Consider the following 26556-nt stretch of genomic DNA (forward strand, 5'->3'; position numbering starts at 1 on the left):
TGTTAATATTATAATGTAGAGTAATGAGTATATTAGTAGGTACGTAGATAGCAAGCTAATATGCTTGAGAATAGAGTTCTTAATTTTTAGAGTTCATTTACTCTGTTTCAGTATAACTATTTTTATAATATATGTATATTTAAAAGCTCGTAGGATTTTCTAACCATCTGGGTTCTGTTTACTTACAGCATACTTTTTTTATATATAACTAGGTCGACAAACAAGCTTACGGCTCACCTCGTGGTAAGCGATTACCGTAGGTTATAGACGCCTGTAACACAAGAAGTATCGCAAGTGCGTTGCCGACGCTATCCCCAATCCCCCCCAGGAGCTCTGGTCACCTTACTCACCAACAGGACACAATGCTACTTAAAAACAGTATTATTTAGCTTTGATCTTCAGTAAAAGTTAGTACCCCAGTCGGGCTGCTCAATATTTTGAGCAGGAAATTCCTGCTGTGCCCAACCTCCGATACTACGCCCTACCTTTTTAATTATGTATCAAAATAAAACACATTTTTATTATTTTAAAATTTATTCTTAATAAACCTTCAAGAAGTCTGCTTAGTTACGTAACTTATTTACATAAAGCTAGCATAAGCATGATTAGTGACATTTTATATTTAAATAAATTAGAAATGGGGTAAATTAGATAATAACCGTCTGATAACCGTCTTACCATAGCTTATGGACGCCTGAAAATCTAGTAACTACATGACATGCAATAAAATTTTGTATTAACAATGACCCATAAGCAGGTAATAAGAGTCATCTTACTCAGAACGTAGTCTTACTTGAGAACAATATTATTAGAGTGTGTTCTTTTGTAAGGTTACTTTAAACTATGTATTGAGGTACTTACAGCCAGCAGACGAGCTGCTCCAAATTTGCTAAGCAACGTGTTTCCTGCTGTGCGCTACCACAGCAAGAAACTCGTATTTTAAATATAAAATAACTATTAATAGATACATTGCTTATGATCACTCACATACATTTATGTATACGTATGTAAATAGTCATTCTGCTATAACCATGTAAAGTTACTGCTGTAAATATGTACACATAGATATAAAAATACATTTACAAATTCTATAGTACAATCCAATTTCATAATTATTCTTATATGATCTAAATAATTGATATAGTAGATGAAATTAGGAACTATTGTTCGCTTACTTGCTATGTAAATAAAGTTGTGTCCAATTATAATACTTAACTGACAATAAGTCTTCAAAACTAATTTTACTAAACAAGGAAATGTTAGAATATATTTAATATTACACTATGCATTTTACATTTAAAGGCACTTATCTCAATATAAAACTGGGTTAACTTATATTTAATTACTTGAACATGTGCAAGTAAATTATTTATTTATTTGTTTAAACTAGTACTAAAAATATTATAAAATCACAATTGCACAAAGGCATTCTATATAAACAGTGTAAACTTACTGCCTTCACTAAATTGTTTCTGTAATATAAAATATTAAACACGTTGATATAAAAATAAATTTACACTTTCTATGTAATAATGCGAATAATATAGAATAATAACAATAATTTCACTACTGCGACTGCAGTGACTACTCGTAAAAAATTCGATTCGAATTCAGCTAATCTTACCAACTGCCTAACCTACAACATGCATAACTTTCACATACTATAAGACACTGATGTCCGATTTTAGTCACATGATATTGATTAGATATTGTTTATATTGATAAGTTCGACGTTCAAGTTCAAGACATGTTCTCTCTGTCAGACAACATATTCTTGTTCAATCAAAAAATGTAACTCGGAGTCCACCACCACAGCTGTTTCTAACTACCAAGTAGGTATACCACCCACCCATAATATGTATAAGATCCGTATACAATAAATAAATAAATAAATAAATAATTTAATATCTTTTAAAAAACACACGGTTGTATGTTCCTGTGGTTAGCAACTTAATGCTTGTATTATAGGTAACAGCCGACTGATATAACTAAATATTTATTCTTTGATAAACATGCGTAGAAATAATACAAATATAAATACAAATATTACATCCAGACTTGGGCGGAATCGAACCCGCAACCCGCGGAATAGAAAGTAGTGCCACTGCAAACTGCACCAATGGGCTAGTCAACAAAAATACACTAACGTCTATTCTGAATTACATGATATTGCATCATATTTAAAAGTTCACTGTTTATACACAAGACATGTGTTTTCTGACAGAGAACATAATTTTTTTTTTACTTCAAAATCCTCCAATAATAATTAATATCTGGGTCGCATAATATTATCATTATTTTCTCATATTAAAAAATTCAATTTTCAAATTCAAGACAACACTCAAAATATTTTGAATGAAGAAATGTTGGGAATTATTATACATTTGAATAAAATAAAATTATATACAAATAAACATTTTTTCTGTCCCTTTATTTCAATGAACTCTACCCATATCCATTCCACCAAGTTGTCCAATATAAGGATAACCCGATTTCGCCTCACTGGGAGAATGGGCGTGTGAGGCGTAATGAGTTGCGTTAGTGCCGAAAAAGGAACTGTAACAAAGAAAATTAACCATTACACAATATTTAGCAGTATATTGTATCACAAACATGTTTGAACTTTCGGTCAATTTGTTTCTTTTCATGAATATTAATCAATTATGAATCTTGTAGTGCAGAAGTTTTATCACTAACTTTTCTTTAAATGCCTCAAAATCAACTGACTCTATTTGAAAATGTACACGATGTCGCCTTGATTTCCAGAAACTTCGTGTAACAACAACACAGTAGTGCAAAGTACTGTAATATTTGTAGGCAAAAATGATTAAGAAATACATATGCATTATAGTATAAATATACCTAATTATCTAACCTTATTACATTGGCAATATATTACCTACATATACAATTGCACATACTCTACTATATCATAGCCCTGGCTTACGGACGTTGCTATAGCGGTTGCAGGTTCGAGCCCCGTGATATTACATTTGTATTGACCATACAGATGTTTGCCGTGGCCTGGACGTTTGTGGTTGTGCGTTGTGTTTTTTCCGGTGACGATAATCAGGATCACAGGAGACGTTAATTTATTTATAACTCATTCCTTCATCGTTGCATTCATTTAGATTATTGTCATGTTATTAGTATAAAATAACAGCGTTAATTTTTAAATACTTTTCATCACAGCATCATCATCACATCAGCCTATCGCAGTCTACTACTGAACACTCTCCTCTCCACAAGTTCGAGCCAAAAATGGCGTGAAATCACGTGTTTTTCCTATAGTCACCACGCTGGGCAGGCGCGTGGGTGACCACAGGGCTGGCTTTATCGCACTGAAGACGCTGCTGCCCGTCTTCGGCCTGTATATTTCAAAGCCAGTAGTTGGATGGTTATCCCGCCATCGATCGGCTTTTAAAGTTCCAAGGTGGTAGTGGAACTGTGTTATCCCTTAGTCGCCTCTTACGACACCCACGGGAAGAGAGGGGGTGGCTATATTATTTAATGCCATAACCACACAGCAAAAATACTTTACTATAACTGTACAATAAAAATTACAATTAATAGAAAATGAAATAAAGCGCTACGTCTTGAAGTGCCAAATAATTGCAATCACAAACGATAAAGCTGTTGTCGGAAAACAACTTTATGAAACTTGTAGTTCAAGATTATAAATCGTGGGAAAGAACGAGTGAATCATGTACGAAATACTAGTAATTGATCTACATCGACGCTGGACTGTATCTATCGGTATGATATTAAAAGTTTATAATCATAGAGCAGACACTAATGCCGCTTGTAATTGTTACCTGTTTTTGGTCTACCGGAATGCGTAATTTAGGTGGTCGGAATGAAATGAAAGAAAACACATACAAATGACGCTTTATGGAAATAAATCGTGACTAAGCTTATAATAAAATTAAATATTCAATTGAATTCAGTGGCTAATACGTTATTAAGGCTTATTCATGTTCGTTGTAACGCATAAACAATAATATATTATTGTAGCGTGTAGGTGGATAGGCTTAAAGATTAAGACCTTCGCAACACTAATATGAGCTTTGGAATAAATAGGTATTAAGCAAAAAGACCAGTTACTAAAGAACTAAAATAGGATACTCAGCAGTATCGTTAAAATCCTAAAACTGTGCGTATACTCCTGTTTAACAAATAAAATACTATAGATCAATTTTAATGGGGAGATAAAGATCCCATGTATATCAGTCAATAAATCAAAAACTCTTTTAATAGTGCTGAAACAACCATTGAATGCAATTTTATGGTTTCAAACGATGACGGTGTTTAAATAGCAGGTGAAAGAGAAATTTAATCAGTTGTCGTAATTAACATATGCAAGATATAATTTCGGAAAGCTGCAGCTAGTAAGTGGAACGGAGCGGGCTCACGCAATCTCAACAGAACTCAATGAAACTTGATAACATTTGACACTGCTTTGATATAGCCTCTCAAATCTAGTAAAAGCTTCTTTAATTAGTATACGTATGTTAGTCGTGTTACCGTAATAGTTTGGTTCATTTAAATAGTAATACATTTATTTTACAGTACTACAACCATAATTATATAGAATAATCAAAAAATATAGAACTCTCGTTTGATTATACTACGATAGATTCAACTTAGCCAAGAAGGTCAATATCAGAATCTTGCTGAATCGGATACCGTACAACGCATGCATTACCGAAAGCCTAGTATTTCAATCGTGGAGCAATTGAAAAGCAATTTTCGTTCACCTGCATCCATCAATCACGTGTACATTTTGAGCGAACAAACGGTTCGTCCGCTTTATTGTCCAATAAAAGATACAGAACCACGCTGTTTAGGAAGTTGAATGCAAATAGCTGCAGATAAGTTTTAATACCGGGTTCGAGTTAGGTTTAATGCACGGGTTCATCGAACTAATGTCACGTTCGGCCTCCCATTAATTGCCAAGCGCTCGCTACAAAGCAACATATGTTTATCTGTTTTCCGCAATGTAAGGCGACGATAATACCTTCTATGCACATTTTAATGCATTCGACAAATAGCCTTATGGCATTTAAGTAAGTATGAAATTACCATGCTACAATTTGTTTTGCATTATAGTGGTTGAAAACTAAATTGAACAATTGTTTTACAATGTTTTTAATATTTTGTAGTGCTGTAAATCATGCTCTGTCTTCTTTTAAACGAAGATAGTAAAATTTTCTTTGATTGCTTTAATTTGATATCACGTCCAATTTAAAAATTAAAAATGAGATCAAGATATGAAGTATTAGAAAAGTTTCGACTTAAGAATATAAATGTGGTCATATTTGATTATTTTTAAAACGCTAATAATACCTGTAATAAATATACATCATCATCATCATCATCACTTCAGCCTATCGCAGTCCACTGCTGGACATAGGCCTCCCCAAGTTCGCGCCACACATCCCGGTCTTCCGCAATCCTCATCCAGCCTACTCCTATACATACAAAATATTAATAACTAAAAATGTAAATTCGTTGTTATTTTATGTATAAAATATATTAATTATAATTTTTTTCATAAGTGTGGATTTACCACAATGTGTGAAATAGACTAGCTGTCGATAAAAGACCAATAGACAAATTTTAGTTATTCCTATTGCTAACTCGTGTTTGTCTTTTAAATGTTACATCAATCGATTTTTCTTAAAGAACGAGATAAAGTGATTACCATTGAAGTGGCTCATATATTATTAGGATGTCTCTCATTGTAATACAAAATATATTGTGTGTGGTCCAATGTTAGGTTTATAGACTTGCTTTGTCTCGATAACACAGATAAACGACCTCTTCATTGACATATGTACAATGACACAATGAATATGTCACATTCTTTTTCGACAAATACATAGCAGTCTTATGCGTAAAAAGAATTTACCTCGATAATAACTTTTTAAAAATATCGTGCTTACTTAATTATGTATCAACGTAGAACATAACTTGAAAACCAATTAGTAATCGATCAAAAATGTACATAAAATTCACAGCCCTATTGCCTCCACGATCGCATCGGCGTATTACGAAAGGAGGCCTGTAATAACTACCCGCGCGGCGTATAATGGCTGACTTCTTATACTCTTAATTGATTAGCGGCCGCTTCGGCTAATGATAAAGGAAGGCAAAAGAAAAAAATGTAGCTCAATTCGCGAGATCTACGTCTGGATACTCGTAGCAAACAGCCACTGCATCAAAAATTACCAACTAGGCTATTATTAAAAAAAATTGTTACGCCTAAGCATTAATTATGATAACAAATAAACAATACATAAAGACAATATCAATAATACGTACGTTTTCTTCTAGTTAAAAATATAAATTTATTACACATTTGTTCATAAGTGCATATTCATTCCTTGAATACGAAACTGAATATAAGTAGCTAAACATCAATAATTCATAAAGGCAATTGGTCGCCGCCAGGGCTTATTGAGATATTAAAGGCACTTAATATTTATTTATAGACTCATCATCATTACTGGTACCTGAATAAGTTTGAAATGAACTTACCTATAATTTTCTGGCCATGCGCTTACTTCTGCTAACTTATTTGTATGATGGCTACTGAGTTGTCTTGATGCCCAATGGTTGTGGGCTGCGATATGCTCTTGCTTTGCATAGTCACCATAACCATATGTGTGTGACACAGCCTCCGTTCCATTAGCATAAGTTGGATGTTGGTAGCTGATCCCGCTGCTTTGGTTTGCTGATGGACTTGCAACCGCAGGGCTCGTACTAGGAGGAGTATCCGATGGCGCTTGCAAAGGTAGCTCAGACGAGTGAGATAAAGGAGTCAAGTTCCCCGAAGGAAATGAGGTTGATGTAGGAGGATGCAAAGAAGATGCCGCAAGTGCTGACTGACATACAGAAGGGGCCAAAGTTGATTGATGGAGAGAAGGCGCTAGAGCAGAATTGAGAACTGAACTTGAGCTTAATGCAGAAGAGTATGATTGCTGCCATGATGAACACTGAGCGTTAAAGGTAGGTGATGGCTCATATTGTTGATGAACAGATGGGAAAGCAGATTGTAACGACATAGTGTTGAAAGCACTTAGTTGTTGGGAATTCAATTGCTTCCGCAGACGGGCTCGTCGATTTGAAAACCAGACCTTAAGAGAATAATAATAATAATAAGAATAGAATAGAATTTTCACTTACCAGAAAGTTTAATTAAAAAAATAATTTTAAAGTATATATGTTGTTATAAAAATTAATTGCCCTAAAAATATGTATTATAAATTTATAATAGCTATCAACATAACCAAAAAAATAGTTTCTTCATATAAAAACAACCAAATTAAACCTGTTACTAACTTATGACGTAACCTCAATTTTTTTGAGGATTGTAAGCATAGTAAGCGCAACTATTTTGTTTTATTACCATAATTACTACTTCAATCCATCAATTTAAGTAGATCGGTAGTAACACCATATGGTAGCTCAGTTTCAAGTTGATATTAATTATAAATTAATGACTATATTTTTATGCTTTAATGGGCGGATGGAAGGGATATCTAACAATGAGCCTTTTTCTTTTTTGACAACTGTTGATAATTATAGGCTAAGTAACCGAATGATAATATTAGATTGTAGCCTTCACTGGCAATAAATTTTATTTTATGATTTGTAGCTTACCTGAACCCTAGCTTCTGTCAATTTAGTCTTCTGCGCTAATTCCTCTCTAGTGTAAACATCGGGGTATTGAGTTCTGGTGAAAGCACGCTCTAAGGCTTCTAGTTGGTCTCCGGAAAAAGTAGTACGAGATCTTCTCTGCTTCCTTTTTAGTGTGATTCCGGGCTCCGATTCTGTATCTGAATCTTCACATGATGAGGGACCTTTCAAGAAGAGAAAAACATATTTTAATTTAAATTATGTTATATCTTGAAATTGATATACATAACTTATCGTTACCTATACAATCATATCATTTTGAATTATAAAACCAGTTAAAGAAATTAGCTTTCTATTGCCACGCAACAAAATTGCTCTTCCGCTATTAATTCAATTGAGAAAATAAGACTGTACGCTAGTTTACTCATTTTTCAAATACTTATAACAACAATGATGCAGGTAATCCACTACACTTTTTAAATTTGTCACTACAACGTAACTTTCTATTTTCCTATAATTTTGTTTCAACACATCTATTATCATTTGCTACCGCTCGGACCACACGCGGTCTCGATTAAATTAAATATATTAAACCTCATTGAACATTAATCTCAAAGAAATCTCTAATGAGTTTCTTAAGCTTAAAATATATGTCATTATATTACATCACCTATTGATTTAGTTTTGTTTTTTCTTATACGGCTTTTTATTGCTCTTGCATTTATTTTGTATATAAGTTTAAATAAATCTACGTTAATAACTCAATAGTTTCATAGTTTTATTCAAAATCTTTTCTCGTAATATTCTTGTGACAAATTTCACCTAATTGATCATTGCTTGTTACAAAATTGCGACGATCATATAAAACGTTGGAGTTTCACTACATTTACAGCTATCCGTCATCATAGACAGGCACGAAACACAAATTTTGTGTACGCGAGCACGAGCGTAAAGGGTCCCGCTTTTCCAGTGTAGACATTACTTTAGCTGCACACAACTTAATATGCATAATCTTATCGCGGCGCAGAATCTCTCAGGCAAAACCGCACCGTCGCTGAACCGGGATATTAGGAGCGCCATTTTATATTGGATAGCTATACGGCACAAGACGTGCAGTACGGACAGATTGTCGTAATGCAAGCCTCGCGGCCAAACGCGATGGGATAATAACAGCTTTGAGTACTAATTTCATTTTTATGACCTACAATTTCCGAAGCCGACACAAGGGGCGCTGCCGTGGCGTGCGCGCGCGCCTTGCTCGCTTTACTTTTACGTGGACTATTAACTTTATACGCCATTTTACTAAGTTTGCGAACGTTTCCGACAGTCTCATTACAGGAATAAATTCATAATAATAATGTACTTTAAAGTGAATTAAGTGATTATGGTCTTGAATCAACGTTAAAGACTACGATGACATGGCACTTATTTACGCATCATTATATCGAAGGTCTACCAAATAGGTACTACTTAAAAATATATTTTTGAAATTATTTCGTAATCCAAAGTAAATGTAATATTAATTTAGTTTCCGAGGTAACTTTGTGATTCAGAAATGATAGAGTACTTTATGACGAATCGTTTATAAAATGGTTAAGGCTAACTTTTGTAATATACTGTTTTAAACAAATGCTTCACACAACCCCTCGCTAAAGTACGAGTATTTAAGTGTACCAACAAACTTTACAGCCTACATGAACAAATTAAACGCAAAAATACATTTCAGCTCTGAATAAATGTTTAAAAATAGACATCAAAGTATTATTTTATTAAATACAACAATTGAAAACATATATTTCGTTAACTGATTTAATAACGTATTATTAATAATAATGTTAAAAAGCATTTGTATAAAAATATATTTATTCGACGGTAAGGATGACTTACCTAGAATACCATCAATACTGTGGTTTCTTCTAGGGTCTGATTCATCCCTTTTGCCGCCTCTTATAAGTCGTGAAATGGAACTGACCGATGGGGCAGTGTTTTTATCACAAATGCCTTCTTTAATTAATTTATCTCTAATTTCCCAGGAAAATATACCTGGGTTTTGTCTCTTGAGCTCTTCGATCCTGTTCTCAACTTCAGGCGTTGCTACCCTCGGTTTTGATCCACCAATCACACCAGGACGAATTGATCCAGTTTCCTGTTAAAACAAACTCATAATAATTGATTTGTTCAATCTTGTAACGTCCCACTCCTGGATATAGCCTCTTTCTCCAAGTACTAGAAAGATAAGAGCTTAATCCACCCCGTTCCACTGCAATTCGGTGGATATATTCCCTACCATCGTTATCAGGTGTCTGTGACTAGAACAGCTTTACGTGCTCTCAAGGCAGCGTGGGGGACTCACAATGACAGACATCCAGACCAGAAACAAATACTTGTAGAAATAAAAATATTTTACTCCCGAGAATCAAACCCGCTACCACCACTATTTATTCGGCTTCACACACCACTACACCAGAATTGTAGTCAACAAAAAAAACAAAACTAAGTAAAATAATACAAACTTATAAACAACAGTTTTATATCAGTAGCTACATTAAAAATATTTTACGATTAAAATCAAAACATTGGACAACAAACCTGATATCTATTGAGAATTTTCGAAACGCATCCATGCGAGACGCGGAGCTGCCGCGAGATGACGCAAGGCCGCACGCCCGCCGCCGCCATCTCCACGATCTTCAGCCTGATATGATTCGGCAAGGGACGACCGTTGATGAAAACTCCACCCAATTGGTTCATTCGACCTTGGCCTGTACGAAACATATGAATTAATATCGAAATAAAATCAAAAAATTTACCCGGTAGTGCGGCAAATACTATACTTGTTAGGTAAACAAAAAACGTTGGCAGTGTTAAATGCCGATTATACGTTCAATTAAACTTGAAGTCAAGCAAAGTAACCATTTCCATTTGAGCAGAAATTTATTTTTACTCTTTATTTACACATATCGTTTTAATCTAAGGAGTTGTATTTTAAATTACCTTATAGATATATTATTTTACTTTGTTACAGACAAACAAAAAGGTAAGTCACAAAAAGTAATTAATCTTTTATCGCATTAGTTATCGAGTACGATAATAAAGTTGACCTGTCAGTAATTGCAAATGAAATTTTTCGAGATATAAAATATATCTGGAACTATTAACGCATGTGTGAATAAAATGGCTATTATAATCACATTATGGGTAGTGGCTTGGACCACCTATCGTCAAAGAAAGCCGCCGATCAGCAATTTTTGCAATTCTTTTGTATTCACATTGGCTTCTATTTGGCCACATTCAATATTACATTTTGGGATGTTGTTCACGTAGAAAAGATGCTCAAACACTAGTGAAGGAATCCATAGTGAAGGTCCCACAATGATGAAGCGTAACACTTCGACCACAATAATGACCTCCACAACGTCCAGCAACATTCGGTCGTGATTCCGATAGGTACAGTTAATCAACGAAAACATCATTTAATGCATTGTAATTGTCATGAAAATAATAGCTCAGCAGTACCATATGTTGCACACACTACTTTAGGCTAGACAGAGCGAGAACACACGATATATTACCCGGTATTATATACAATAATCTGCACTTCGATATCACCCTACGAGTGGTACTCTACATATCACGATAGAAATTGCAACGAAATTAAATCAATTTTAACCATCACACCTCAAAATTGCTTGTTCCTCAATATCCAATCACCAAGAAATCGCTTAAGTGTATCCAGCGCAGTGCTCAAACTATTCAGCGTAAATTCACTGTAAAATAATATGGACACCCGTTCGAATACTGTGCATATGTATTAAAATACATTGAAACATTTCAGTAGTTTAAATAAGTAAAATCTATTTCTAGTATAGTTACGAACAATTTAGATTATAATCATCTCATTGACATCACAGTCGAAATTAAAATAGACTAAACATATTGTTGTTATAAATGAAAGATAAAGATATAATCTTGTTGGTTACATTCCACTTCTAGGTCAGAGATTATTCTGACATGCTGTTTCTCTGCATGACGCATGTATATTCCCTATTGCGAATTACGATCGCTATATACGGTAGAGAAACTCACAAGGACCTAGACGAGAAACAAATTTATCGATCCCGAGATCACCCGGTGTTAACCTACACACACCACTAAATTAGAAAATTTATGCCTAAAACTATAATTAATTGTTTCCCACTTGAAAATATTTATCTTTTCACCATAGAAATATCAAAATTAGTAGGTACACCCAGCAAAAATTTATGAGATAATACACCAAAAAATACAATCAATTTAGAACCTCCTTTATTTGAAGTCGCTCAAAAGTAATTTTTGAACAAAGGCAAAATTATTTCAGTTTCAGTCTATCACAGTCTACTTCATGACGCTCGAAATCCTCATCCAGCTTCCGCTGGTAATCTTATATAGATAGATATTGCTACGGGCCAGAGGGCGTCTCACATTTCGTTCTCCACGCGTAGTCAGTCTAGGATCCGTCTGCGCCAACGGCCATCGGTTCTGCGACACAGACCAGCCCACTATGACTTCAACTTGCTAATTCTAAAGACTATCGCCGAGTTGCACGAAACAAAATTAAAATTTAAGTAGGGATTAAACTAATTTAATCACAAGAATTTCATACAATTCTTGCGATTAAATTAGTTTAATCACTACTTAAATTTTAATTTCTTTTCATGCAACTCGGCGAATGTCAGTTACTTTTCTTTTTCTCTCACGGATATTTCTGATCGGTGTCATTTCTGATACTATCTTTGAGAGAGACTCCAAGTATAGTCCATTCTATTGCACGTTGAGTAACTTTAAGATTGTGGACTAGTCCCTTCGTCAGTGTCCACGTCTCGGCGTATGTCAACATAGATAGAACATGTTGCTCGATGAATTTTGTCTTCAAGCATTGCGAAATCTTCGAAGTGAAAACTCGGCGGAACCAGCCAAATGCCACTATATATAATATATATTTACTGTCACAATATACCTACTATGATCGCATTCCTAAATTTATTCCTAATTCATATCCAAATTTGACAGACACTTCTCATTTGTAAAGAAAAAAAATAACGGTGGCATCTTCTACTTGTGGGAGGCATTTATAGTTTATCAATTTCAAATAATTCCTCAAAGACACCGCCACACGTAGGTTCCAGGACCCCTACGGAGAAGCACCGATCAATTAAACAACATGTCAACAAGTGTGTCCTTTAATAAGGCGAGAAACCAAAGATAAGCCAATGTAAAATAAACCGTAGCATAAACAACATATGGATAAGAGTTGATCCGTTAAAAACAAAGAATCACGTGAAATACTAAACCCTCCATGATACAATAAACTTTATTAACTTGGGTGTAAGGTCGATCAAAATGTACATATGTGGTCGACTAAATAAGTTTCTGCGAGCGATCCCAATATATTTTTTGTTCGGAACCCCGTAGACATCACGGTGCCTCAAACCCATGTTCTGTAGTGTTAATTTAACGTTCCAGAAATATTTATGACGCATAACGTTTCCTTAATATCCTTATCTATACAAATGTGGGTGGGTTAGTAATAATGTATCACTTTATTAGCTTTTCATTTTATTAGATAAATAATCATATTTTACCACAATACTTAAACTATTTTCAAAATAAATCCCATATTATAATTTAAAAAAAATTAGACCTATGTACCATTTATTATACAATATTCTAATTCAATACTGTTATTCTTTCTTTATAATGTATTTAAGCGTACAATTTTAAAAGTAGGTACACCAAAACTTTTATTACTTAATAAACCCAAGCTTGAGCCAATAATATCACAACTGTTCGTCAAAAAAATGAAACTAAAATGCTTTAATACTGAAACAGGATCAATCATACGTACAATTGATAAAAGGACACAAAAGCCATACAAGAACTTCAAACATACAATGCGTAATAGAATTGGCAAACATTGTAACGCTATTAACGCAAAAGGAGGCGAAGTTAACAACAAATTTCAAGATTTATTTGTGAAATGTAATCATCCAGAAGCACAATTTCATCATGCACCATTTTACCCACACAATAGCTGCTACCAGGGTGGTACACAAAAGTATCAGAAAACACGTTTAGAAAAATATAAGTTTATAAGTCAGGGGATTTTCGGTAGCCGAAGTTTTGCTCTACTTACGAGTCTTATTCATAATGATGACAAGTGACTTGAGCGAGGAATAATCACATACTAAACTTGAGATACGTACTCCCATGGAAGGTATAAATTTTTCACACAATAATGTAATCTTGTTCCGATTCGTTCAATCGCTACATTCGTGTAAGATGAAATTGAAACAGCGCCGATCATTTAATGCTTAAGTAAGACGCAAGGCGTGACCGAATAAATGCTTTTTCATTCACTATAACGCATTTCTGTGTCAACTTTAATTAGCAATCACATTTCTCCAAAACTTTTCAACTCGATCGAGCTATCGTTGACGTTCGCTGATTGGATTACTTAAGTACCAGTCGTTGCCGAATTGTACATTCATTTCGATTAACTTCGATTTCTTAATCCAGGGTTCATCTCCATTACGTTCTGAAACGTTAAATTCGAAACCTATCTGAGGTTTGGAAATTTATGAAGCAATTCAAATATTTCCACAGCAATTTCTTAATAAAACTTTACCGTCTTCCCAATAGACGTTTTAACACTCAATATTTGGAGGATTGAGTTAATTTTTTCTAGTCCAGGCGATGATCGAGTCTTTTATTTACACGTTGGTAGATTACTTTACGTATTTACTGTGACATTAAATGTCATAGGTTATAGCGCCTGAACCGCCAGAAGCACACTACGGTGAGAAACGACCAATAAAAGTTATGAAGTCAATAGGCGTAAAGATATCCCGTTCGCGTATTTGTTTTTCATATGCCCTATTAAATTCTAACAATCGCTTTCTGATAAACGAGCTGCTCAGACAATCTCCTTGGTTAAGCATTGAATTTTCACATCAAAATGAGTCAATTAGGTATCATTTTCACATTAAAATTATTCTATTAGAAGAGTATATTTATAAAATAAAATCAAGAAAATGTCTATTAATATTGTAATGTCTAACAATTGATTCAGATAATATATCCTACAGTTGAATTAAATTAATTTATGCACAGTTTTCACACAGATTCTTACAAGCTATGATAGTTTATAATGTTTAAAGTCGATATCGTATTGTGTAAATAAATCGTAAACCCCATTTTCACAATCATAATATGTTTCTGCTTGCAAATCAATTTCACGTAGCGACATTAATGTGCCTATAGTAAAATTTATATGAAGTTTTACGTCACACGCCGCTTTCCTTCACAAGATTTGTATGCATCGATAACTTGTGCATAATATTAAGAGAAATTGTCATCTTATAATTTATAAATAGTTGTGAGTTATCGAGTTAGAATTAACAAAGACAATGATTTAATAAATTTATTAAATCTTGTGTTGCTATTTATCAATCATTTTTGTACACGTGTTTGTTTAGAATTATATTAAAAGTCCTGTATCCGTTTATTTGAAATTCGTTCACGCCGTTTCAACTAACGCATGATAACAAAACATGTTCGATTTAAAGAAAACATTTAATATTTAATGTTGAGAATAAACGAGATTCAATAAACCTATAGTAATATTAAAGGTAAATTTCGATCGGATCATAAAATGATTATCTTTTATTCCGATGCGCATGATTTCTATTCGTAACCTGTTAAAATCATTTATACACTAATAAAATAAGCTATTGCTGTCCAAAATCAAGCAACAAAGCGAAGAAATGCCATTTGAATAGGCATTAGAATTGGGCGGCACTTACAAAGGCTATGTCATTCCATTAAGCCTTCTTCAAGCTTTCGGATATGTCTGTGTGGCCTCGTGGTCGCGTGGCTCGAGGTGTAGCAATCGGTTATCAAATCAGTTCTATTATACTTTCATGGGATATATTATAACACCGAAACAGTCCATCTCTCTATGAAAAACTATATTAAGTATTATTTAATAACGGCATTTAAATATGCATTTATAAAAGATTATTTTAACAATTATTTCACAAAAGATATTTTTTATACTGATTTGTTTGTTTAGTATCAATTTTATTTACATTAATATTTGTACATTTAAATTGCCATATTAGTTTATTTTTTAATTTTATATATTAGTAGACTATCAGTCGCCAGTTTACGTTTATTGACGTCTACCTATACCTATAATTAGTGATCGTCATCTTTGAGTCGTCTTATGATAAAGACGTAAACCAAAATTTAAAAAAAAATACTAAATTTTACCCTTAGGTAGTCAAAACTTATTTGATACATTATATCATTTAATATTTACTTTTCTTATTTGATGCTGTATTGTAATATAAAAATACTTTTTTCACATATATCACAAAATGTTTACAATACAAAATACTTATACTTTGATTTTAGCAATTTTAAAATACAGTCTCGTAAGCAAGCATATAAACACTTATTGGTATTCCTCGTAATCTGTCAGAAACCGAGATGCGATTTGCACTCACTAGCTCTCCTTTGACCCGAATTGACCCGACGTCTGAACGAATGAACCCGTACTGTATAGAGTACAGTTTCCGCAACATGTTTACACATTATCATATATATAAAATTCGCGTGTCACAATGTTAGTTACAATACGCCTCCTAAACGGCTCAGATCAGAACTTTTGACCGTGTGGACCGATTTCGACAATTTTTTTTTTAATCGAAAGGTGGTGTGTGTCAATTGGTCCCATTTAAATTTATTTGAGATCTAACAACTACTTTTCGAGTTATATCTAATAATGCGTTTTTACTTGACGCTTTTTTCGTCGACCTACGTTGTATTATACCGCATAACTTTCTACTGGATATACCGATTTTGATAATTCTTTTTTTGTTGGAAAGGAGATATCCCTAGTTTAGTACCATGGTAAGGAAACCAGGATCTGATGATGGGATCCTAGAGAAATCGAGGGAAACTCCTGAAAATCCGCAATAACTTTTTACTGGGTGTACCGATTTTAATAATTTTTAATTTAATCGAAAGCTGATGTTTGTCATGTGGTCACATATAAATTTTATTGAGATCTGATAACTACTTTTTGAGTAATCTTTGATAACGCGTAGTTACTTCACTATTTTTTCGTCGATCTACGTTGTATTACTCGTCGATGTAATTGAAATCGGTTTTTTTTCGTTTGCGAGCAAACACAATTATTCTTATAACAATTGTTTTTTTATCTAACATAAGGAAAAGAAATATTACTATTATGAATATATGTTACTAAATATTACCCAAGGCTTCGAACACCAATTCTAGCCTTAAGGACAACATTTATTGCGTTTATAAACATTTATAGCTACGAGCTAAAACGAAATTTCACTCCATTGAATTGAACGCAACTGTTCAAACTAGGTAACGCCTTTCGGCTCGTCAACGAATATAATGTATGTACTGGCTGTGAATGGAACTGAATATTTTATTTCATTATAATAGTCTGTTTAAAAGTACCCTATTTGACCTCATTCCGTATTCATAACGTGCTATGTACTAATTTGACGGGTCTTTTCTTTTATTGTAAGAAATGGACTCTTTGACGCGGCCGACGCTAAGGGCTCGATTATTAAAATACATAAATATCCTTTCATATTGTAGACAAGTTTAATAGTAATAGGTTGTTATTGTTACAAAATTTCAACTCGGTATTAGACAGATAACAAACAATGTATGTGTTAGATTTCCGAGATTGTGTTCGTGATTATACAAATAAGATATCGTAACTACACTACAATTAAGCACGTAATGTAATGAGAAAACAAGTGAAAGGCTAGCGAAAAAGACGCCGCCCAAAGCTATGTTGATTTTTATCTCTATTAGAACATAATAAATCATCCGATAAACAACAATTACAAAAAAATACACATAACCATAAGTCATAGAAGAAAAAAATCTTTAATTACCCGAATACTATTTGCACTAATAAGCCATACTTTCGAATGATTTAAATAAGTTAAGAATTCGTTAATATCAATTTGTTTATTAATAGATCGACATAAATTATGGCAAGTAAGCGCCCTCGAGGTTCGGGCGAGGCATTTCGCGGGCGCGGGGACGAGGCGCGTCATATTATGCGGCTAAAAGAGCCTGTCGGTGTCTTTGATCCCGGCGAGGATGTGTGCGTGCGATGTGCACCGCTTGTGATGTGTCCGTCTTGATACAAATGTGACTAAACCTTGATTATGGTACTGAACTTTTTATAGAGGTCACCGGAGATTTTCGTTAAAAACATCGAAACGGATAACGAGTTTATCGAGATGTTCTCGTTGGTAAGAGGTTTGATTCGCCTGGAAATTACAAGGTTTACACCGTCGATCGGTATCGCTTCTCGTACCCGTCACCTAGCCCGCGGCGTATCGCGGACATCGACCGTCATCGCACACATTATGCGAACTAATATCATCGACATACACCGATATCAAAATTTTCATATCTATCTATTTATATATGTATGTAGATAGCTACTTCATATTATAGATGTTTCAACTCAGCTTGCGCGCGATTATGTGTGCCTACCCTTGTAGGTAAGCAACTTTTATTAACGCGACAGTGGTTATCTGAGTAACACTTTTTCGCTTTTTTTTTGTTGTGGATACAGTCGTCGATAAAAATGTCTACTGTTTCACATATAATCATGTTACTTCGACTAATTAATATGTGATTAACATCCGAATGTTTACAAATACAATTTATTATGACCATCCTTTGTTTTCAAGAGTAAATAAATATGATTCCTATTCATATTTTAATAACAAATGTAGACTTTAATGTTAAAATCTAAAAAAAAACCGATGTACCAATGTTTATTTTTGATTTTTGTTTTATATGTAGGTAAATGCAAAACAATTTTTTGAGGTACAAAAATCCACGGGTTCAAGCTAATGCCATTTTTTCATTGGCATCATCATGTCACCAACCTGCTTCCTATTTTTCTAGTGCCACTTCAGACAAACAGTGCTAAAGCTGCCCAAGAAATAGGGTTGCCAGATGGTCGGGATATGATCCATATAAAACAGAGTATCAGATGCTGAAAAAGAAAAATTTTATAAAAAAAGCAGAGCAGTTTTCCAAACAAGAAATTAAGAAAAACTATTTGATTTCAGTTATAAAATATATATAAAAGGTTCTCACAATATTCACTAAAAAAGGAGACTTTGTTCTCATGGCATTAGCTCTTGGATCTAGTAGAAAAATTTAATTGTAAAATGATTATTGTTCTTTAAAAGAAACACTTATTTGAAATCGCCTCTCAGAAAGACACTACTATATCCAATGACAAAATAAAGACATATTTATTACTGAACAATCTTTACACAAAAAAAAAACTAATGTGCATGGATTTTGAGGAAAATTGTTTGAATTTCAAGTCTTCTTTTAATAGTGAAAAAAGACAAAAAAAAATTGTATCTATGAAAAGTAACACAAAATACCTACATGTAACAAGCTAAAAACAAAATAAATTACTTTATTAAATTTCGTTTATTATTTATAATAATATGGCAACTAATCTACAATGAGATTAAGATAAGATATAAGAGACCTAGGGTAAGAAACCAATTTCTGTTTTTTTTTTTGACATTCTATCAGCAGCGCATGGTGCAATAATAACGTTAAATGTTGTTGTTTTGAATATGTTTAATTTGAATTTATTTTTAACCGACTTCCAAAAAAGGAGGAGGTTCTCATTTGACTGTATTTTTTTTTCTTTTTTTTTAATGTATGTTACTTCCAAACTTTTTAATGGGAGGACCGATTACGACAAAAAAAAATTTTAATCGAAAGGTAGTGTGTATCATTTGGTCCCACTTAAATTTATGCGTATATGATGCGTTTTTACTTGACTATTTTTTCGTCAACCTACGTTGTATACCGCACAACTTTTTATTGGGTGTAACGATTTTGATGATTTTTAATTTAATCGAAAGCTGATGTTTATCTTGTGGTCACATTTAAATTTTATCGAGATCTGATTACAACTTTTTGAGTAATCTTTGATAATGCGTATTTACTTGACTATATTTTTGTCTACCTACGTTGTATTACTTTTCGATGTAATTGAAGTCGGTTTTTTTTCGTTTGCGAGCAAATACAATTATTGTTTCTCCCGATCAAAATCCCAAAATCCCGAAAAATGTTTTTTTTTTTCTCCCGGTAATAAGTTCATTCGATCTGACAACCCTACTAAAAACGCTAGGACATGATCCAACACTGAAGTTTTTTTTTCTTAATTTAATGTCAAAGGTATTAAGTATTCATTTTCATAAGAATTTACACTATTCACTCATAATTATAAGAAATACATAGAAAGAATATATTTTTAAATAGTTATAAGTATTAGATACTCGTACATTACATCTAGGCGAGCGTATCACAATAGTTCAACACATTATACGATATCGTCACAAAAAGCAAAAAAGTGAGGGTAGAAAAGGACTATACATATAGTACTATAGTATAGTAAGACCAGTCACTAAAGGAACAAAACGATAAGCGACGATACACAAATACTATCGCGACATAGATCTACAAACGCATGCGCCACGAAATTCTAATAAGAATCAATATTTATGTAATTATTAAATTCACAAATTAAAGTTTTTATTTCTTTATTTCTTATTGAGATTTTGTCACCTCTTCTTAGTTATTTTAATGTTATTACTTTGATTTATTAATTTAAATGAGAATTTTTTAAATATATATTTATAAATATTATTAAATTTACGTATATTTTTTAAGAGTAAGCATTTTATTTTGATATTATGTAGATTTTTTTATTGACTTTTTAAAAATATTTACTAATTTTTTTTTTCATGTTATTACTATGATTTATTATTTTAGATGAGGGTTTTTAAAAATATTTATAAATAATATTACAATTAAATAACAGTCGTAGATGTTTTTATTATATTTTGAGATTTTTTATATTTTTTTTTTTTTTTGTAAATTTTAAACATCAGCGCTTTTTAGCTTCTTTAGTAACTGTAGGCATATTATTATATATTTGTACACTTTCATATATAACTTCATTTTTTTATACTAGAAGTATGACAAGCAAATAGACCATTGACGCCTTCAACGCCAGGAGCATTTGACCTTTGACTATGATCTTCATCTTCTGAAAGGTTAAAAATCTTTTTATATGTAAGTATTTTCTTTTAGTATATTTATATACTTTTAAATTTTTCAATTGGCTACATGCAGCCGAGGCAGAAACGTCGGCAGGTGCCTATATAACACCTTCGTTTGTGTTTTACATTATTTATTTTATAGATTAATATAAATATAGTTAATTTAATTTAAATTTCATGCATAAATTTATTTGTAAATGTATATAATTTTAGTACAAGGTTTTATTTGTATTTATAGTTTAGTTTTAATTTGATTACAGTCATGTAAATCATTGTAATATAATTGTAATTTTTATATTTATTTTTCTCCGTGAATCCTGCAAACAAACTATTACTAGAACTACTGACACACAAATATATTTTTGTATATAAAAACTCTAAAACATTGTTTTATAAGCCAATCGACATCGTGTGCTTGGATTAAAAACTCTTTACGAATTGTAAATGTTTTGTTGGAAAGAGTACATTGAGATTTGACACTGAGCCCGATTTAAATTTAAAGGTTTATAATTTTATGTCGAATTAGGGATTAAAATGTATACCACGCTGAAAAGAAGCCGCGTTTCTCTGCGCAAGCGCATAATGCGTTGAGTCATCGAAAATCGTTATAATAATACTTTATAATTAACTTAAAATTCGCAATGAAATTTTCAATATCTTTTTTCAATACAATTTAATGATTATTATGATATTTCTAAAGATTTTTCGTAGATAAAATATCTGTTTTCAAAATTAAAAGAGCGCGGCTTGCGTCGGCTTCCTTTAGAAGCATTCATCCTTGTTACTCATAATCCTTTTATGTATTGCTTTCTCGTTTTAATTTAGAAGCAGGTCATAAGTCGTGGTGACGTTTTTAACAATGCCGTCGAAATGTTTTCGTATGGTAATGATTTATGCCTTAACGCATTACAAGAGAACTTTTCGGAACACGTAAGCGTTAATATTATTTTATATTAGTAAGTACTGCTCCAAGGGAAAAAAATAAAAAAAGCAGAAAAAAACAATTTAAAAAAATATGCCTAACACAATAGCAAACGATTGATATGACTGGTGACTAAGGTGTGTCGTATATTAAAATAAAACAATTAATAGCACAATAAGTTATAACAATAAAAGTTTGTTGTTATAACTTACGTTGTTAGTTGTCACAGCGTTTTTTTTAGTAAGCTGTAAACATACAAAAAGGACCACTGTAAGACTATTGCCCTTAAAACCGTCCTTTTCACCGTCAAGGATAACAAACAGCGAATAGCACCGTTTAAAACAATGACGGTTCAGTGATTTTACGATAGACAAAATACTTTAAAAAAAAACATTCACATTCTATACTTACAAAAAATATTACGTTAAAAAACTGTTCATATTTAGAAGGATAATAACTAGTTATTTCTGAACTTAGTAGGTAACTAGTCTGGAGGAACATGAAGTAAATTATATTAAAAATGAGTAGTAACCTACCTATATACCTACATCTTATAATTACCGGCTGGACCGATTTTTATGAAATTTTATGTGCATATCGTGTAGGTCTGAGAATCGTCCAACATCTATTTCTCATACCATAAAGTTTAAAGAGGGAAGTTTAAGGGGTTTAATAACATATATGGCAAAACAACGTTTGCAGGGTCAGCTAATTTTTATATAAAAATAGATGCAATACAAAACCAATAATATAACAGAAATTAAATATCAGACGAATTAAGAAAACTAGAATATAAAAAATCTTTTTATTTCGATTTAATATAATTATTTACTTTAAATTAAGATCAAGATCATTTGGAAAACGCCACAATATAATAATAATCGAGTCGAGTCGTGACAGAATTTCTGTATTGAAAAAGTACCTTTAGCACAATTGACAAATCGCTTTCCACATTTGGACCTTGACCATCCCAGGAATATAACATGAACCTGATAGGTTTCTGATACATTTTTTAATAGCCTCTGTCTCGTAGGCGTCAGGATAAATTATTATTATATGATCACCAATAAAAATCACTGTTAGCTTAATTTCTTCAAGATTTTATCGTTTTATGGTTTGTTTCGAACCTTTCGTAGCTAGAAAACTATTTGTAGGACAAATTGTGTTATTATAAACGAATTGGATGCTTGTAATTGACCACTAATCAGCTGCTAAGCTCTGGTCGTATAAATGCGGTTCGGTTTATTGCCGATTAGTGTTTTATGATGATACTGAGAGTCGATGTAAAATTAGTTAATTATAGTTACCTCTAGGCTCAAAAATCTGACGAATCAAATTTATTTTTAATCTGACAAAAAAAATTATAAGCAAAATACTATGAAAAAACAAAGTTTATATTTACTAGCTGACCTCGCAAACGTTGTTTTGCCATATACGTTATTAACCCCCCGTAATCCCCTCCCCCCTTATGACTTATGGGTATGAAAAATAGATGTTGACTGATTCTCAAACCTACCCAATATGCACACAAAATTTCATAAAAATCGGTCTAGCCGTTTCGGAGGAGTATTTTAATTAACATTGTGACACGAGAATTTTATATATAGCAGAATATTTATAACGTTATATGATCATATATAATACACATTTTTACATCGTTACAAAATGTACAGATTTTTTTTCAAAATTGAAAGATACTACAAAAAGATAGTACAAAAAAAAAAACACTTATTTAAATATAATTTTAAACGCTAAACTGAAAAGATAAAGTGGTCGCTAACCTTGGAATGAATATCCTGTAAAGTACGGTGTCATGTTTAACGTTGATACAGCCATTGCCACGAAAGAAGAACTTTAAGGAGAGATCGTAACTCTCCACGATATAAATATAGCACATGCGAAAGTCCTGGAAAATCACAACGGCAATCAAACACTTTAACACATGGTTACGTGAAAATAAACGACAGATCTAGTCCCGTGCTACTTTGAAGACAGCTCACTGCCCACTGACGTGTGGTGTAAAGATGTATTTCGACTCTCAAGTGTAATCTTTCACAATCAGCGGTGCAACAAAAAATGGTCAAACCGCCTCCGCAGCCTTCGGTACCACTCCACCTGATCGTTTGTCTCTCTCTGTTGTATGACCAGATTCGTCTCTCAAATCTATACCGGTTCCATAAGTTTCTATTTTAACATCAAATTTAAGGTGTATTGACTCATTATTGAAGTATTCATTTATTTTTGGAGTCAAAGTTTGTATCGCTTGTAATTTGTTGTTTTATTTTGAGGAATATTTGAGTTAAAGTTGCAACAGTACGACACGGGTAAGATAAAGCGTAAAAGGGACAGCACGATGAGCTTGATCCGGTATCTTCAAAGTGAAGCACTTATATTTAACAATGTATGAGTCGCGCCTGAGTCGGTGCTCCGTGACGAAAAACATGAGGCGTGCGGCCACAGCGATCTATGCCTACAACGATCGGTGATTGGTCAAAATTATTTAGGGCGGAGTTTGTATGCACACTATGAAGATTATTATAGTTTGTTTGTGTGTGTTAATTGCATCGTCGTTGGTTGTTCGTGTACGTTACAATTTATAAATTTTCAACAACATTTTATTACGTATTTATTCTTTTAGCAACAATAATTTTTGAAGTAAAACTTCTTTACACTTGACTTGGGGAGTAAGCTGGTGAATGTGTGACGAGACCGTTACGAAAAGTGTGATCGGGTGTGGTGAACGGAAGTTGAGAGAGAGACATAACTTAGTGAAGATAGAGAGATAGAGAGTTACGTTTCGTATATTGCTGTAGGGACAACTAAAGAAGTTGCTCAGTCGTGTGATCTAAAAGACACTCGTTTTTTTTTTGTCTCTTTATTTTTCTATAATTATTTGTTTATTATAGTAATTTTTTAAATAATTTTATTTTTCTAAAAAAAAAATTCTGTCTAAAAAGATACCTTATTAGGTTTACCTATTCTTACCACCCTATTCTTTTTTTTAATATCAGTTAAAAAATGACAGTGCGTCGCTTATAGGCTGCTAGTCCTTAGTCATCTTTTAAAATACGCGACATGGTTCTAGGTCACAGAAACCTAAATAATATTATTTAGATTTCTATGTTCTAGGTGTTAGCTTCATCTCCCGGGATAAAATCTTTTGCTTTCGGATAGGGTTTCTTCAAATTCTTTCCCTTACTGCTTTGATCGCCTTTTTCGTACGAACACTGCGTGGACGGTTAGATCTTTTTCTGTCGCAAGCAGAGGGGGTCTTATTGTACCTATCAATAGCCCGTACACAAACATCTGACTAATACCAAGTGTATGGCGAGTTTAAAAAAAAATGTTTGGCTTTGTGTATTGCAATCACAGCAATTCGGTTCTTTTTATCACCCCGCTCCATTTTAATATCACAAAATATTTTACAATGTATTGACGTGAAAAAGACAGATTCTAAATTCAAATATAATATTTTGTTTATTGTAACAGTATTTACGGCTACACTATGTAGGTATGTGCTTGAGAAGTGCCACACCAGCATCTGTACCTACATTCATTAATTTGACATAATATATAGGTACCTAATTGTCAAATGTATATTTTACTGGATATTTACGAGTTAAAATTTATAAGCTTCAGTCTGTAATATCCCACTACTGGGCATAGGCCTCTTTCCCCATGCACCCGAGTAGAAATTTTTTCGTCTTCCTTAGAAGGACCGGACCAGGCATGCCTGATCAGGACTAGATAAGGCATGTAACGCAGATGAATGATTGGTCTGGACCTGATCAGGATGAGATGAAATTTCCTGATCGGGTCCAGATCAGAAAATCTCATCTCATTCTGATCAGCCGGTTCGGTCCGGTCCTTTTAAAAAACACGAATGTATATTCTTGAAAAAATTGTTTAACAAAAAAAGCGAATTGATATAAATATGTTACTTAACATCGTTATTATGATATTTATGTCCGTTTATTTTTTCCAATGTATTATTTATTTATGTTTTTACTTTAAATATTAATTATTTTTATGTTATTAATTTTTATGTTTAATTAATTATTATTATTAATTTAATTTTATTTATTAACTTCTAACAATTAACTACTAATTAACTATTTCGTGTAGAAATGGACTCCTTACTGGACTGTCCTGATAACTGTATATACATATACTAAGTGCGCTTAAAAACATTAATACTTGAATATATTTTACATCAGGCTATCCTTATCTGGACCAGACCTGGTCCTGATAGAGCTTGCTGGATCTGGCATGCCTCATTCTATCCTGATCTGGTCCAGATACATGATCTGGTGAGCCTGACCTTTTTTCTAGTCGGGCAGGAGAAGGATCAGAGCTTAATCCATCACGCTGCTCTAATGCAGGTTGGCGAATATATTTCCTACTATGAGTAACGATCGCTATCAGGTGTCCATCATAACAACCGGGACCGACAGCTTAACGTGCTCTCCGAAGCAGGATGCGGTGATCTATAAGGACTAACAATTAGACCGGGAATAAATATTTGCATAAACACAAATATCCACTCCGAGCGAAAATCGAACCCGCGATCGTCGGTGTTTAGGCGCCGCCGACACGGCACACGCAACATTACAGCAGAGCGATCGTAAACTAGGTTAGTTAAATACAATATAACTATATAAAAATATTGTAAATAATAAAATAATAATGGATTTTATAGAGGGCTTAACTATTGACAAAATCTATGTTCAGTATAATTCAATACATAGGAAATATAACACAGATAATAAGAATAAAAATATATAT

At 32.9% G+C, this 26556-nt stretch overlaps 1 protein-coding gene across 1 annotated transcript; it reads right to left on the bottom strand.

Moving 5' to 3' along the window:
• Positions 1-2435: 2435 nt before the first annotated feature.
• Positions 2436-23607, bottom strand: LOC123660464 (protein gooseberry). The gene is made up of 6 exons (XM_045595539.1): positions 23553-23607; positions 10231-10403; positions 9529-9787; positions 7666-7865; positions 6541-7139; positions 2436-2556 (listed from the first exon to the last, which is right to left on the bottom strand). The coding sequence occupies exons 1-6, from the start codon at positions 23605-23607 to the stop codon at positions 2436-2438; spliced, it is 1407 nt and encodes a 468-aa protein (XP_045451495.1).
• Positions 23608-26556: the final 2949 nt, after the last annotated feature.

This window comes from Melitaea cinxia, chromosome 15, assembly GCF_905220565.1.
Source record: "Melitaea cinxia chromosome 15, ilMelCinx1.1, whole genome shotgun sequence".
Lineage (NCBI taxonomy): Eukaryota > Metazoa > Arthropoda > Insecta > Lepidoptera > Nymphalidae > Melitaea > Melitaea cinxia.